The sequence below is a fragment of the Cricetulus griseus genome, chromosome 7, assembly GCF_003668045.3.
Source record: "Cricetulus griseus strain 17A/GY chromosome 7, alternate assembly CriGri-PICRH-1.0, whole genome shotgun sequence".
NCBI classification, from domain to species: domain Eukaryota; kingdom Metazoa; phylum Chordata; class Mammalia; order Rodentia; family Cricetidae; genus Cricetulus; species Cricetulus griseus.
The window spans coordinates 128,421,453-128,436,409 of record NC_048600.1 but is presented as its reverse complement, the minus strand read 5'-3'; the positions used below and the strand labels follow the sequence as shown (position 1 = coordinate 128,436,409).

Below are 14,957 nucleotides of genomic sequence, written 5' to 3'. Positions count from 1 at the left end.
CACCCCTTTTTTTTTTTGGTGGTGGTGGTGGTGGGGACAGTGTTTGAGACAGAGTTTCTCTGTGTAGCCCTGGCTGTCCTGGAACTCACTCTGTAGACCAGGCTGGCCTCAAACTCAGAGATCGCCTGCCTCTGCCTCCCAAGTGCTGGGATTAAAGGCGTGCACCACCACTGCCAGACTGGCTAAGACCTTCCTAATGAACACAAACAATATCATCAGGAATGAAAACTGCTGGGCAATTAGATGGTTTCCAGTCTTACGCCATTAAAAACAGCACCATGGGTGGGGTTCCACTCAGCAGTCGAGCACTTTCCCAGCAGGCCTTAGACTTGACCTCCAGCACATACCAACACAACACACACACAGAGAACACTCTACGATGACAATAATGAACCTCTGTCTTTTGTAGTATTTACCTCTGTGGTTAGAGGCCTTGTTGAATGGGATGTCATCAGACTTAAGGGATGAACAATTGAAAACCTTGGTGCCATGGCTGGCACCTATAATCCTAGCACTTATGAAGTGGAGATACAAAGATCTGGACACCATTCTTAGAGACATAGCATGTTTGGGGCCAGCCTGGGCTATGTGAGACCCTGTCTCACCCCCCCCACACACACACAAAATAAAAACCTATAAATGGTGAACAAAGACTTAGACTGGAAGAGGGAGTCTCAGGCACTGCAGCCCCTCCCTGACAGCCAGCTCACCATGGGGCGAGGGGCGCGGCTGGGCCTTCTGGTCCTCCCAATGTCCCGCCCACAGACTTGGCTCAGGCTAGTCGCCAACCATGCCACCTGTCACCTCACAAACTGCCTTGCTTTGACCTCAGGCATGCTGCCCTAGCCTCGTCCTGCCCTGCCCTGTCAAGCGGGAAAGCACAGGGGTTGGAGTCAGAAGGACCCCACCCCACACAGGAATCTCCCTAGCTAGCACTGCCGCTGGTGGACAGATGACTCCTGCTTCATCCCTGTGTGGAAACTAGGAGAGCCTGGTCTGCCAGCTGTCTGCACCCTGAGCCTGGTCTGGGGCCTCTAGAGTTGAGTCCCAGCACACTGGCCACCTACCTGGAAGTGCAGCATATCCAGGCCTGTCAAACTGGCCCGACAGCTCTTGTCCAACTCCTTTGCCCTCTAGAACCCTGTCACCCTCTGCATTCCCATCACTGCTCTGAATTCCTCTCCCTGCTAGATCCCTTGTCAAGCAGCAAGCCTCTGAAGAAACCGTAACAAACTTCCAGGCTTCTCGGCCACAAACCTCAGGCGTCAGCAGGAGCCGGCTCAGCACCCTCCCGGCACGCCGCCATCCGGGCACACCGCTATCCTGGGCCTGACCTGCCTTACCTTTTGCTATTATCATCATTGCTTTATGTATGCGTGTTTTGCCTTCATGTGTGTTTGTGCACCACATGTGTACAGTGCCCCTGGAGGGCACTGAGAAGAAGGCGTCAGATCCCCCGGAGAGGAGTTACAGACAGTCGTGAGCTACCATGTGGGATCTCTGAAAGGTCATCCAGTGCTCTTAACTCCTGAGCCATTCAGTCATTTTTAAAAATTTTTAAAATATTTTATTTCTTTATTATGTATACAATATTCTGCTTCCATGTCTATCTGCACAGCAGCAGAGGGCACCAGATCTCATTATAGGTGGTTGTGAGCCACCATGTGGTTGCTGGGAATTGAACTCAGGACCTCTGGAAGAACAGTGCTCTTACCCTCTGAGACATCTCTCCAGCCTACTTCAGTCATTTTTAATTTGGGTTGAGACATGGTTTCCTGGGTACCCAACTGGCCTGGAGCTCGTTATGCAGACCAGGCTGGCCTTAAACTCAAAGATCTGCCTACCTCTGCCTTCTGAGTGCTGACATTAAAGGCGCCCGTCACCACACCGAGCATTTCTCTCACCTTTAAATGAGGTGACAAAATTACTTCTATGACCACCCCCTCTACTGCTATGATGTTAATAGACACAGGTTGACAGATACTCAATTTAGGGGGTGGGTAGGAAGTTGAGACCCCTTAGACTTCCTGGGATAGAAATGACAATCGGAGCCCTTACTGCGGACCAACTGGAGGAGGCCGTGGCGCACTTGAGGCGCTGAGCAGCTCACCATTGCAGCACCGCCTCTGAGCTGATGGTCCTGTCATCCAGGGTTCGGAAGCCTGGCAGCTGCACCACAAACACGCTGCCACTCTCGGTGCCCAGGTAGAGCAGTTCCCTCGAGGAGTGAGGGAGGGTCTCAGTGATCTGTGTGGCACTGGGGGCAGCCCTGTGAACAGGGACGGCTGTGATGAGGGTTAGGGCTACGCAGGTGGGACCCCACGACTGCCCGGAATCTCTACCAGTCTCTGGAAGGCCTTGTTTAGGGAACACAGGTCCCTGAGGGCCTTGACTGGCTTCAGAGCATCCTGGGCTATGACAAATAATCAGTTTACATTCTGTCAAGGTAGGAGACAGGTAGCAGGGCACATGAGCTGTGGGGCAAGAAAGACTGAGGGTGCAGGAGTGGGAAGGGCACAGCCCATCGCAGTCTAGGAAGCCCCGCCCCCCATGAGACAGTGGCTTGGACACAGGCACTGCCAGTCATTCAACAAGACTTGCAAGAGATGAGCCCACCCTAGGGGAGAATACAGTAAGGAGGGGCCAGGAAAGAAAGGGGACCACCAGGTCCTTACCCCGGGGGGCCTCGCAAAGTGAAGCTCTCTTCTTCCTGCAGCTCTGACACCCCACCCTTGACCATCAGACTCCACCTGTGCAGGCTGTTGTCATCCAGCAGAGTGACCAGCTGACACTAGGGAGAGAATGGGGACAGGAGCTTGACAGAGACAACATTCTTCAAGGCCTTTACTTCCTGGGCAGCCCAGCCTGTGTTGGGTTTTTCAAGAAGCCCCAGGACAAAAACCCTTCTGTGTTTCTCAGGGTGGCTTTGGGCCTCCAGGTGGACAAAGGGAGGGAATTCCAGGAGCACCAAACCCAGTGCCACCCCCAACTCCACCTTGCCATATTACCCCTTCCAGAAGATGAGGCTAAGAGGGCATCCGGGAGGCCCCCCTCTCCACGCCCCTCCCGAAGCAGGTGCTCACCTGACCAGGCAGGAAGTGGATCTGCATCACAGCATTGTTCTCCTTGTGAAGCCCCATGAACTCTACCCCAGGGGCGCCGTATCTAGAAGGCTCAGGAAAACCTTGGGAAGCTGGACACCCCCCTCCTCAACCCTAGTGGTCTGTAGCCTGGGTAGCAAGGAGTGCAGCCAGGCAAGTGCCTGTGTGACCATCTCACAGAGCACAGGGTGGGGAGGCAGCAGTGGCCCTGCCCCAGGTTTCCCAGTCAGTGATATGACCCTGGGGACTGTTCCCCCAGCAGGATGGGTCAGGGGCAATTCCCCAGAAAGATGAAGCCCTGTCCTGGCAACAGTTAGGCTGTCACCCCTCCCCCCACCTCACCCCTGCAACATGAGCTGTAACAACAGACCTATCACCTGTCACCTGGTGGCACCTGCAGGAACATGGGGGGGGGTCACCCCCAGCAGCCTTGCCCTGAGTCTTGGCCCCAGCAGTGACTAGCAACCAGGATGTGGTCCTGGCTGGTAATGATTAACTAGATGGGAGAATGTTGGACTAGAATGGATTACAGCAGGGCTCGGGGCCCTGGCCTCCTGTGTATACACCAACCCAGCCACCTGGCACCTGTACTCTCTCTCACTGGGACAGAGTAGCAGGGGACTCAGGGGAGGACTTTGTGGGAGGAGGTGCAGCTCAGCTACCCAAGGTTGGCCCCTGTCTCCCAACTCCCCTAGGACTCTTTAGCACAGGGTGGAGTCAGACATCAGGAGTGCGGGGCATCGTCTAATAAGGCCCAGCTCATCCCAGACTAGCTAGAGGAGTTGTCCTGGGGCGGACTCACTTATATCCCACTCCCCACCGTGGTGGACAAAGGGCTACACAGCTAGGTGATGTCTAGTCCCAGGACAGGGAGGGCCTGTGTCTGCCAAGCAATGTCCATTCCCCTTTCAGGGATGTGTGGCTGCCCAGGTGCTAGCCCTACTGTCTGCCTAAGGCCATTCCACCTCGCCTGTGGACACAGAGCCCAGGCACAGTCTGCTCCAGCCTTTTGTGGGGACAGGCAAACATCTGTCCGTCTCCACTCACTCCTGAGTGGACGGGTGTCTGCACCATTCATTCCCAGGAGCGAAGGGCTGAGGGCAGCAATGGACTAGAGCCCAGGCCTCCCCAGAAAATGTCCACCTGTCTTTGAGATGCTCTCCCATAAGTCCTGTTGCCATCGAATCCTTTGTGGCATATTGGGAAGGCATTTCCACAACCTACTGGTCACTACTAGTACAGACTTCTTTGGGGTTTCCTGCCTTTAGTCTAGCCCCCTAAACCAAGTTTCTGGGCCCATACCCTGTTAAGGCAGAAGGACAAGATGCTGAGGCCAAGCCTGACTCCTCTGGGCAAGCTCCTAGTCACACAGGGTCCCAAATCAAGTAAGCACAGCTCAAGTCCTGAAACCTCCAGCTATGAGGGAACCCCAGCAGTCAGAACAGAAAATAAGCATCCCTCCCCCCAAGGACACGTAGCTTGCCATGTTAAGTTTCGCCCTGCTTTTGAACCAAGATCAAGCAGGGAAAGACAGACCCTCTGCAGGTCTCTCCTACCCCATGCCGCAGACCCCACCTGGGCCTCTCCCCATGGCAGCAGGCACTGGAAAGGATACAGCTTGATGGCTCCAGAGCGGGTGCCAATGGCCAGGATGTGTAGCGAAGGGCTATAGCCAAGGGCACTGGGCTGGTGTGGGAAGCCATGCTCCACCGTCTGCAATGAAAGCCACGTGGGTTGGGCCTGTGGACACGTCCTTCAAAACCCCATGTCCCCCTAGGGTTAGGGAAGGGCTGGGAAGCCACAGCTCAATCAAAACAGCAGGAAAAGGGGCTCTTCCCAGACAGAGTACTGGAGCTAAACCTGGCTCACTCATTTCTATAGTCCCTATCCCTAGCCACAGGGCCACTCCTGTGAGTTCACTGTCTCTGATGGCACCCAGGCCACCTGACACTCTCCAGAAACTCGTGCCTCTACCAAGAGCATTCTGGATCACACTCCAGCCTTCCTGAGTATCTGGGAGGTGCTGGAAGGTAGAGGAGACAATGGTTCCTCAGTAAAGATGTCTGGAGATGTCACAGTTCCAGGCCCACCCTGTGGCCTGAGGTCACCGTGGCATCCTTGGCTGGCTCTGGACTCCCATGTCATGGTGCGTCCTCGACCATCTTCCCAGACAGGAAACTTTCTGGAGTATGGCTGCAAGTTACATGCTTTTGTTCATTCCCTTTCACTAATTCCATCCATCCATCCATCCATCCATCCATCCATCCATCCATCCATCCCCATTCATTTATTTTGTGTGTCTATGTGGGCAGCTGGGTGGGTACTATATTCAGAGGTCAGAGGTCAACCCGTGGAAGTCTTTTTTTCCCTTCCATCCTGTGGGTCCTGAGGATCAAACTCAAGTGGTTAGGCTTGGTGGCAAGAGCCCTTTTCCTGTGTTTGCTACGTAAAGCTTGAAACTAGAATTCAATCACTGGAATTATGGAAAGGTGGAAGGAGAAAACTGCCTAACAAAGTTGTTCTCTGGCCTCGGTGTGGTGGGTGGCACATGCCTTTAATCCCAGTGGGAACTCTGAGTTTGAGCCTGATCTGCAAAGGGACAGCTAGGGACAGAGCGAAATCTGTATTGAAAATACACACGTGGGCCGGGTGTTGGTGGTGCACGCCTTTAGTCCCAGCTCGTGGGAGGTAGAGGCAGGTGGATCTCTGTGAGTTTGAGACCAGCCTGTTCTACAAGAGCTAGTTCCAGGACAGCCTCCAAAACCACAGAGAAACCCTGTCATGTCTCAAAAAAAAAAAAAAAAAAAAAAAAAAAAAAAAAAAAAAAAAAAGAAAAGAAAAGAAAGAAAGAAAGAAAGAAAGAAAATACACACACAGGCTGGAGAGATGGCTCCAGAGGTTAAGAGCACTGGCTGCTCTTCCAGAGGTTCTGAGTTCAATTCCCAGCAACCACATGGTGACTCACAACCATCTGTGATGAGATCTGGTGCCCTCTTCTGGCCAGCAGGTAGGCAGAATACTGCATACATAATAAATAAATAAATAAATCTTTTTTTAAAAAAAGAAAACACACACACACAAAGTTGTTCTCTGATCTCCACACAAGCAACCACATGTGAGATCACACACCATAACTATACACACACACACACACACACACATATATATGATGTATATATATAAAATATATATAAATTACATATATATGTAATCTTTTAAGGAGGAGGGAAAGACAGGGACTCTATTTTATGAAGCTTTAGCTGCCCTGGAACTCACTATGTAGACCAGGCTGGTCAGAGATCTACCTGCCTCTGCCTCCTTAATGCTGGGATTAAAGGGGTGTGTCATTGCAGCTGGTTATAAATAATTTTTGAAAAACACAGAGATGTGACTGGATCACACCACACCAACATTCCCACGCGTGTTCACGCACAGGTATAGCTTTTCGGTTGTTTATCTGCATGAGATCACCCAATGTTTAAAAGCTTTACAATGAACAGAGAATGGCTGGAGAATATTCCTGAGGAATGGCTGCCTCGCTCCCAGGGTTTCTGCAATGGTGAGGTGATCACGTCCTTGCCTGAAGCTCTGGGTGTCTGTGGAAGGAGCTATAGGCTGAAAGGGTGTGAATGTAAACACACCAGATGTGAGGACAAAGCATCCCTCAGGAGACTTGGGGCTCTGTTTCTCAACCAGCTACCTACCCCAAGGGGCAGATTCTGGCGACCTGGGTTGGAGTGGAGCACACTAATGGCAACCAGTTGCCTCATAAATGTCTTAGCTAAATCATCGACTCTGCAGTGTGGAGAAGGGTGTGGAGGCGGCCTCTCCAGCTCTCCTGAGCCAGCCTTATCAGACCGCCAAGCAGGACAGAGAGATAAGCTCTAGTGACAGCAGGCACCAGAGGGGAGCAAACTCATGGCGGCCTCCCCACAGTCCATCCCAGTGGCTTAGGGGAGGAGGTCAGTCAGGGAGAAAGGCTCTAACAGATGCCTCCTTGGGGTATCCCTGGGGCTGAAGGGGTGGGTGGATGGGGCAGGAACACAGTCTGCCTTGTAAAGGGCCATACCTGGATGGTCAGCCAGGAATGCAGGAACTCAGAGGGAACCCAGTCAGAGGCCCCCGGTCAGCCCCAGACCCTGTTCAGCTATGTGAAAAATGCAGAGCCTGGAAAAGCCTTGAGTAGATAGCTGAGTGTCTGGAATGCAAACATTTCCCAGAAAAAGGAGAGCAGAGAACTCACAGGTTGGTTGTGTGGGTGGAACAAGGGCTTACAGACCTCTGCTGGGCCTGGGCTGATTTTAGGTTGCTGAAGCCAGGAGAAGTTAGAGGCCTAGAGAAAGTTACAGAAACTAGCACTTTCCCCATTACCAACAGCAGTGGCAGCTTAGGCCAAAGCCGTTGGAATGTGGAATGAGCTGGAGGACCGTGGGGGGCGGGGAATGCCCTCAGGAGCTTGAGGCCCGGTGGGAGGCCCCACACCTTGAGCTGCCCAAACAGAAGCCGGGACAGAAGCCATGAACCAAAAGTGGCCCTTGCTCACTTGCAGGGCGGCAGCCGCTATGCCCAGGAGATAACTTTTAATGTTTCCTCTATTTTAATCAATTTAAACATATAAATGGGGATCCAAACTGCCTAGCGGTTCCCACCAGCAACCCCAGCACTCAGGGGGTGTGCAGGCAGGAGAGTTAGGGGTCCAAAGGTGGCCTGGGCTACATGAGAACATGCAGTTCCCCCACAGAGAAACATTTCAAGTGCCTTCACTGAAACAGTGTGAACCCCAACAAGACAGGGCAGGGCTCTGCGGGCCAGCCTTAGGCCTCACCTTTCAGCTGGAAGTCTCCAACTCTTAAAGCAGAGGCGGCTATTTTCTGTGTAGCCCTGGCTGTCCTGGAACTTGCTCTGGAGACCAGGCTAGCCTCAAACTGAGAGATCTGCCTGCCTCTGCCTCCCAAGCACTGGGACTAAATAAATCCTTTCCCAAACACACACATAAAGTAGTCAAAACATCTTATTAGTAATTCTACTGCCTACATGAAAAGACAATACTTAGGGTATATTAAATAGAATTATTATCTAAATTAATTCAATTATTTAGTGGCAGAAATTTTAAATTATAAACATGACTTCTTAAAAATAATTTACTTATTTTTATTTCATGTGCATTTGTGTTTGGCCTGCGTGTATGTCTCTGTGAAGGTGTCAGATCCCCTGAAACTGGAGTTACAGGCAGCTATGAGCTGCCATTCAGGTGCTGGGTATTGAACCCAGGTCCTCTGGAAGAGCAGCCAATATTCTTAACTGCTGTTTTTATTGTTTGTTTTTCGGGACAGAGTTTCTGTGTAACAGCTCTGGCTAGCCTGAACTCACTCTGTAGACCAGGCTAGCCCCTGCCTCCCTCCCAAGTGCCGGGATCAAAGGCATGCTTTTTCACTATCCAGCTCCCTGTTCTTCCAAAGGTCAGTTTAGAACAGGCACCCAGTCAGGCTCACCAAACCTCACTGGGGTGATACCCATGATGCCCTGAGCTTCGCTGCACTGAACACGAGGCATTTGGGGAATACAGTGAGTGTGTGTGGGGATTGCTCACCCAGTGAGAGCAACTGCCCCCAGACTGGCTGGCTGCTGGGGGGCCTCATTTTTCTGCAGTACCCCTGGGGCATCTTGTTCAGCTGACAACACTGAGGACCAAGGATCCTTAAAAGCAAAACTCCGGGCATAAACCCTACAGGACTATCCCTGGACAGGGCCCAAGTGAGCAGCCACTCCCAAGGCCTGAGGCAGAGAACCTTATGGGGAGAGGTGTGTGGAGGGCTCGATGGCCCTAGCTGGGACAGAGAGGAAGGATGTGGTTTTTCCAAGTAGGCTGACAGAGCCAAGCAAAGAAAAGGGGAGGAACTAGGAGGCCAGGGAGTGTTCTAGGGGATCCAGGTAAGAGGAGGAACCATCCCTCCCAGACATCCTGCATCTCAGTGTCCAGGCCACACTCCAGCTGTCTCTTCCCCAGCATAGTATTAATTTGTAACCTTTCAAGCTCTGGATTCCCCTGAGTAAGTTCTACATGGACGGCAGTTGCTGGACCTTGTTTAAATCCCTGAAGGGTGCGTGTAGATGGCCTTTCTCAAAGGAGTCTCCCCTGTAATCCAGAGCATGTGAGCAGCAGGTACAGCCTCAGGGAGACTGGGAGTGTGGGATCCCCAGACCCCTGAGAACTCCAGCTCAGGATCAAACTAGGGCCAAAGCTTGGCAGCTCCCCCTCATCTCCCCAGCTCCTGTCCTGTCCTGGCTGCTACCTGGGCTCAGGTGACCTCCACCGAGGGAAGAGAACAATGGGCTCTTTTGACAGGGAAAGGAGAGCACAGATGAACAGCAGCCACCAGACTGTAATATCAGCCCAAGTCCCTGTCAGATTGCGAGAGGCTGGGGAGGACTCTCCTCTAATCACAGGCCTTGGGGGCCCTGTCCTGGCTGTCAGGGGCTGAGAAGAAAGCCCCATGGGGCTGCTCAGTGCTACAGGAGGAGGGGGCACATCCACCTGGCTGGTTGGGTGGCTCTGCCAGATACTGGGTGTGCTAAGCTCAGATTCCTGGCCCAAGCAGCTTGGCCCTCTCTGTGTGGCTGTCACCTGACACTGGGGCCCAGGTAGGCAAAAGCCACAACAAAACGACCTGGCACTGGGCTGGGCAACTGGTTAGGAACATGCTGTTTATTCAGGGGGCTGAAGGTACAGTGGCAGGAAGGGTCTGGGTGGGGCCTCTGCTGCAGCCCAGGGCAGGTACCAGCCGGGTCTGCTCACACCTGGGTGTGGCTTTTCTATTCTTTGTGCCTGAGTTTCACCAGAGGAGCAAGCAGGCCCCAAGCAACCAACCAACCCCTGAGGTTCCTTTAGCCGGTCTTCAGTAGCCTTATACAGCACCACAGTTGTCTTACTGGGTTTGAGGACCCACAAGTTTTAAATGGCAGGTAAAGAAAGTGAGGCTCCAAGAGGTGAAGTCACCACTACCCTTAAGCCACCCAGCCAGTAATGGGACAAAGCAAATGGGACAAGACCATGATCATGCCTGGGAGATGCCCTCAGGGACATGCTTAGACTGGCAATCCCTGGAGACCTCAGTTTTCTCACCTGTGGAGTGGGGACAACACCCATCTATGAGTCCTCATGACAAGGTGAACCCTGATACAAGAAGCAATTAATTCACCAGGGGCTAGAGAGATGGCTCAGCAGTTAAAAGCACTTGCTGTTCTTACAGAGGACACAGAATCGGTTTCCAGTGCCCAGACAATGGGACACAACCATCCCTAACTCCAGTTTCAGGGGATGTGGTGCCCTCTTCTGATTTCTGGAGAAACCAGGCATGTGAGTGGCACCTATACACACATGCAGGCAACCCCCCCCCCCCAGAAATCTAAAAAACAAACAAACAAACAAACAAACACAAAGCAATTAAACTTACTCAGTACAGCAGCCTCCACAAGGGTGCTGTCTGTAGCAATGTCCACTTCATGGAAGAGGACACCCAGGAACAGGCAGGTTAAGCAACGTCTCCATAGTCACATGGTGAGAGCTGAACCAGAACCAAGGTCCAGACTGTTTGGCTCCAAACCCCTGTCCCAACCACTGTAACACTCAGCCCTGATGCCTGCAGCCCAGCTCTTGAACTAGACTGGGTTCCCTGGCATACAGCTCCTTCTCTGGTTATGGTCACAACTCCTGGCCAAGTACAGGGAGCCCTAATGGCCCTCAGGCCATGTCCCTGCTTCCTGTAAGGCAGCTTGCTGACACTGGGGTGAAGGAGTTTGGCTGGAAGAGGCTGAGGGAAAGACCCAGAACTGGCTTAGAAGCTGGTATGTGTAAATTGTTGGGGTCAAGCTTGCGGCAGGGCCACTATTCCACACCAACTTCGCAAACCAATACCATATAGCCCGGCCTTCAGCATGGAACGCTCAGAAGTGCTGCCCACAGTTCCAGGGTAGACACGCTACGGGAGCAGACCCTAACCTACACGTGGAGAAATTCCTGCATCTAGTCCACACAAGCTGCTCATGTGCCACTTAACGTCCAGCGTGGGGCACCGGTCTGTTGGACCTCCCTACCCTGAGGGTTCCCAGGACCCTCAATTCAGCTGCAGGCCAGGCACACCTGTAGATCCAGGCCACATGGTTCTGCACACAAGTGCACAGTCCTTTAGAGTATGCTGCATACTTAGTTCTCCCCCACACTATGGGCTAGCTTCTAAGATCACATTTACCCTAGAGATAAATATGTTGCCTGCCATGGCCACAGCGAGTGGATGGGGTCAACAGGTGCTAGAGTCTACACAGCATGCTTCTTCATGAATAGAGGTCATGCTTTCCCTTCTATCCTAATCAAAATGGTCAGAGCGACCAGGCCTTTAATCTCAGTATTTGGCAGGGAAAAGCAGGCAGACCTCTGAGTTCAAGGCCACCGTGGTCTACACAGCAAGCTCCAGACTAGCCACTTCTCTAAATGGACCCCTTACCGCTCCTGGCAGACCCCACAGTCCTTTGCCCACACCACATCTACCACCAGGTCTCAGAAACCAGGATCCCCTAATGAGTAACTCCCGCTCCTAATCATTCTCAACCAAGAGCACCTGTAATCCCAAGGTAAAACTAACAATGTCTGGGGACATTTGCATTGTCACATCTAGGCAGAGGCATAAGACTGGCCTCTAGCCAGACCCAGGGTACTGCTAACTCTAGTGTCCAGGACAGTCAGCACCACTAGCCTCAGACGTCACCAGCGTGAGGGTGAGAAACCCTGCTCAGGCCATCCTCTGAATTTAGGGAACGAGGATCCTGAATCACCTTTTCTAGACTGTCACTGGGACACTCACTGCCATGATCACAGTCCAGCCAGGCTCCGAGGGCACAGCTTTCCCCTGGACCACGGGGAGTGGCTGCCATGGGTATGACTCTTCAGTCTCAGATGCCCCGGGATCTGACTTTACCTCCAAATCCTACCCGGCTAGCTCCACCATACTCTCAGAACCCCAAGGTCTTGGGGTATCCAGGTCTTCTCTCCTGTCTAGCCGTCAGCCCCTCTACTTAAGTCTGAAGGGCAAAGGCCTTACCAACTCAAGTTTTAGAGGTTCAGGCCTTGCTCTACATACAGAAGTAGGTCAGGGTTAAATAGTAGGAGGTTGAGGAGGAAGTCCAGGCCACCCCCACACCCCAAGAGGCCATGGATGGAGGAAGCACATTATTTGGGGACCACCAGTGTGGCTTACTGGAGGTAGGGGTAAGACTCCGTCACCCCAGCCCTGCCCCAGCCTCACCCAGAGCCTCACCCTTTGCTGAGCCAGTTTGTCTGGTTTCTGCTGGAATTGGCCACCTTTTCCGAGAGATCCTAGCATCACCAAGGACAGCAATGGCACCTGGGGGTCACTCGGGCCATCTGACGGACACTGACTAGTTCTAAGACTCATACCCAGCACCCAGGAGTGAGGTGTCACCCTGCTCCCAACACCTGCACGAGATGATGCCCTTGTGGCTTCAAAGCCAGCCAGTGAAAGAAGCAATCGCCAGGAAGGCCTGATTCTAGAGGTAGGTGCTAAGAAAGAAAAACTCCAAGGTGATACCTCCCACTGGGCTGGAAAACAGTGGGTGAGCTGAACTCCTTGCAACCTTCCGGGCACAGACCTAGGAGGCAGAGGCTATCAAACAAGTCACAGCAGCTAGGTTTCCTGGGCCACTGTGCTAAGCACAAAGCTCTCCTATTCCCAGTGACACCCGTGTACAAGCCCGCTGCGTAGGTGACCACAGACATCTGCCCAGCCCAGTTCATAAATGGCAAAGGTGTCTTTGAACCTGGGTGAAATCGACTTCTACACCTCTCAGATGAACAAATAAAACAAAACAACACAGAAAGGAGGATTCTTCGTTCACTTTTTCCTTTCAGGGTAAGGAAGCCCAAACTAAGGCCCCTAACAAGAAAAGGAATATTTCCTCGCTGGAGGGGGAGTTCAGTGGCAGAGGGCTTGCTTACTATGAAGGTTTGGGCTCATTCCTCAGTACCACAAAAAAAAAAAAAAAAAAGGTCAGGATTCCACCATTCCACCTATGAACATGTCCTGGAGGTTCAGACCCCAGGGGAAGAGAATGGCTGACCCCAACCTACAGACTACTCAGGACACAGATCAAAGCACAGAGAGAAGGCTAATTACCCCCAAGCAGCTCCAGATTGCTAGGTGTCAGGAGCTGGGAGCTAATGAGCCACGCCAAGGTCCCCTTTATGGGCCTGCACAGGCCTTCCGAGGCCCAACCTCACTGAGCAGGCCAGCAGAGCTCCTGGCCTTTCAGATGTCAGCTCTAGCCCCCTCCCTCAGGTGTCCAGCCTGCAGAGAAAGCTTCTTTTTCCTTTGGGACGGTGTCAGTAGGAAGACCCCAGCATGGTCCTCAGCACCAGAGGTCGCAGGACTCAATGTGCTCACCTCTTTTCTGCCCCTCAGCTTCCAGCACAGCCTGGTGAAGAAGCAGGCAGGGCTTATCCTGTTATGCTCATGACAGATAGAAAGACAGAGACTTGCTGGGCGTTGGTGGCACACACCTTTAATCCCAGCACTCGGGAGGCAGAAGCAGGCAGGATCTCTGTGAGTTCGAGGCCAGCCTGGTCTCCAGAGCGAGTGCCAGGATAGACTCCAGAGACTTGCAAAGTCAGATAGCCAGGGAGAGACCTAGGACAAGGAATTCCAAACCCCAGGCCAAATGTCATTCTTCGATAGTATGGTGACATACACCTTTTTGATCCCAGCACTCAGAGGCAGAGGCAGAGGCAGAGGCAGAGGCAAGTGGATCTCTGTGAGTTCCAGGCCAGCCAGAGCTACACAGTGAAACCCAGTCTCACAAACAACAAACGAACAAACAATATGTCTCTTCCTAGGAAAGCTGTGGAGGGGCCTTTCAGGCAGTGTCAGGCGTGGGCCCCCGGGGGAGGAACCTAGAGCAGGGTCTCCCTCCCTCACCCCTTACCTTGTTAAACTGGAACAGATCTCGCTTTAGCCTTTCCCGGGCAGGGTCGTGTCCAGTTCTCAGGAACCGCCTCATCTTGTTTACTCTGCAGCCCCCACCTACAGAAAATAAAGGTGCCCTTGAGCCCAGGCCCAGGCCCAATCCTGCCACACAGCCTCCAGCTGCTTTTCCCCAATCCAGGTTCACCCGCAGTTTCCTGGGTTCCCTCTACTGTGTGGGCCCAGACCAGGAAGTCAGTGAGACCTTGGTTCCTGAAAGCCTGGGCCTGTCCCTCCCTGGCTGATGCTCTCTCTAATGCCACCAGACACCATAATGGGATCAGAAGCTGGGGGAGGAAGCCACTCAGCCTGGCTTTATAGGAACACGGAGGGCCAGCAGGCCCTAAGGTTAATTAGCTTAATTGTTAACCTGTTTTCTGAAAAACCATAAAATTCCAGAAAGGGAAACTTTGCAAGCCTCCCCCAGGGCAATCGGTTGGTGGAAGCAAGGCTGTCCTGCGGACCTCCTTGATCAGAGCCCCAACGAGACAAGCTAGAGAGGGACCTGGGGCAGTTTCAAGAGGAAGGACAATCCGGGTGGGGGTGGGGTCAACACACCTGGGCCAGCCCTTCAGGGAGCAGCCATTGGTGCTCGGGACCCAGTTCTGGCTCTTGGGGTCCTAGGTTAGCCCTAGCTTTACCCCACTCTTGAGCTCCACTAGGTGGTGCCCAGAAAGGTTCCTTTCCACATGTGCGTGGTGGCACACACGTGTAGCCTAGGCAACTGGGGGAGGGAGACAGAGGACCAAGAGTTTGAAGCTAGTGAGGGGCACAAAATGAGACCAATCCCTAAAGCGGCCCCTTTCTCAGGGGCTGTAGTGGACCC

General features: G+C 52.8%; 1 protein-coding gene across 1 annotated transcript in view; it reads right to left on the bottom strand.

Moving 5' to 3' along the window:
* Positions 1-14,168, bottom strand: part of Llgl2 (LLGL scribble cell polarity complex component 2) — a 28,848-nt gene extending 14,680 nt beyond the window's left edge. Inside the window, exons 1-5 of the mRNA XM_035448170.1 lie at positions 14,094-14,168; positions 4,717-4,814; positions 3,084-3,165; positions 2,676-2,791; positions 2,111-2,269 (exon numbers count right to left, since the gene is read on the bottom strand). Coding sequence (XP_035304061.1) covers positions 2,111-2,269; positions 2,676-2,791; positions 3,084-3,165; positions 4,717-4,814; positions 14,094-14,168 — 530 coding nt within the window. The remainder of the gene's footprint in view (positions 1-2,110; positions 2,270-2,675; positions 2,792-3,083; positions 3,166-4,716; positions 4,815-14,093) is intronic.
* Between the last annotated feature and the right edge of the window lie 789 nt (positions 14,169-14,957).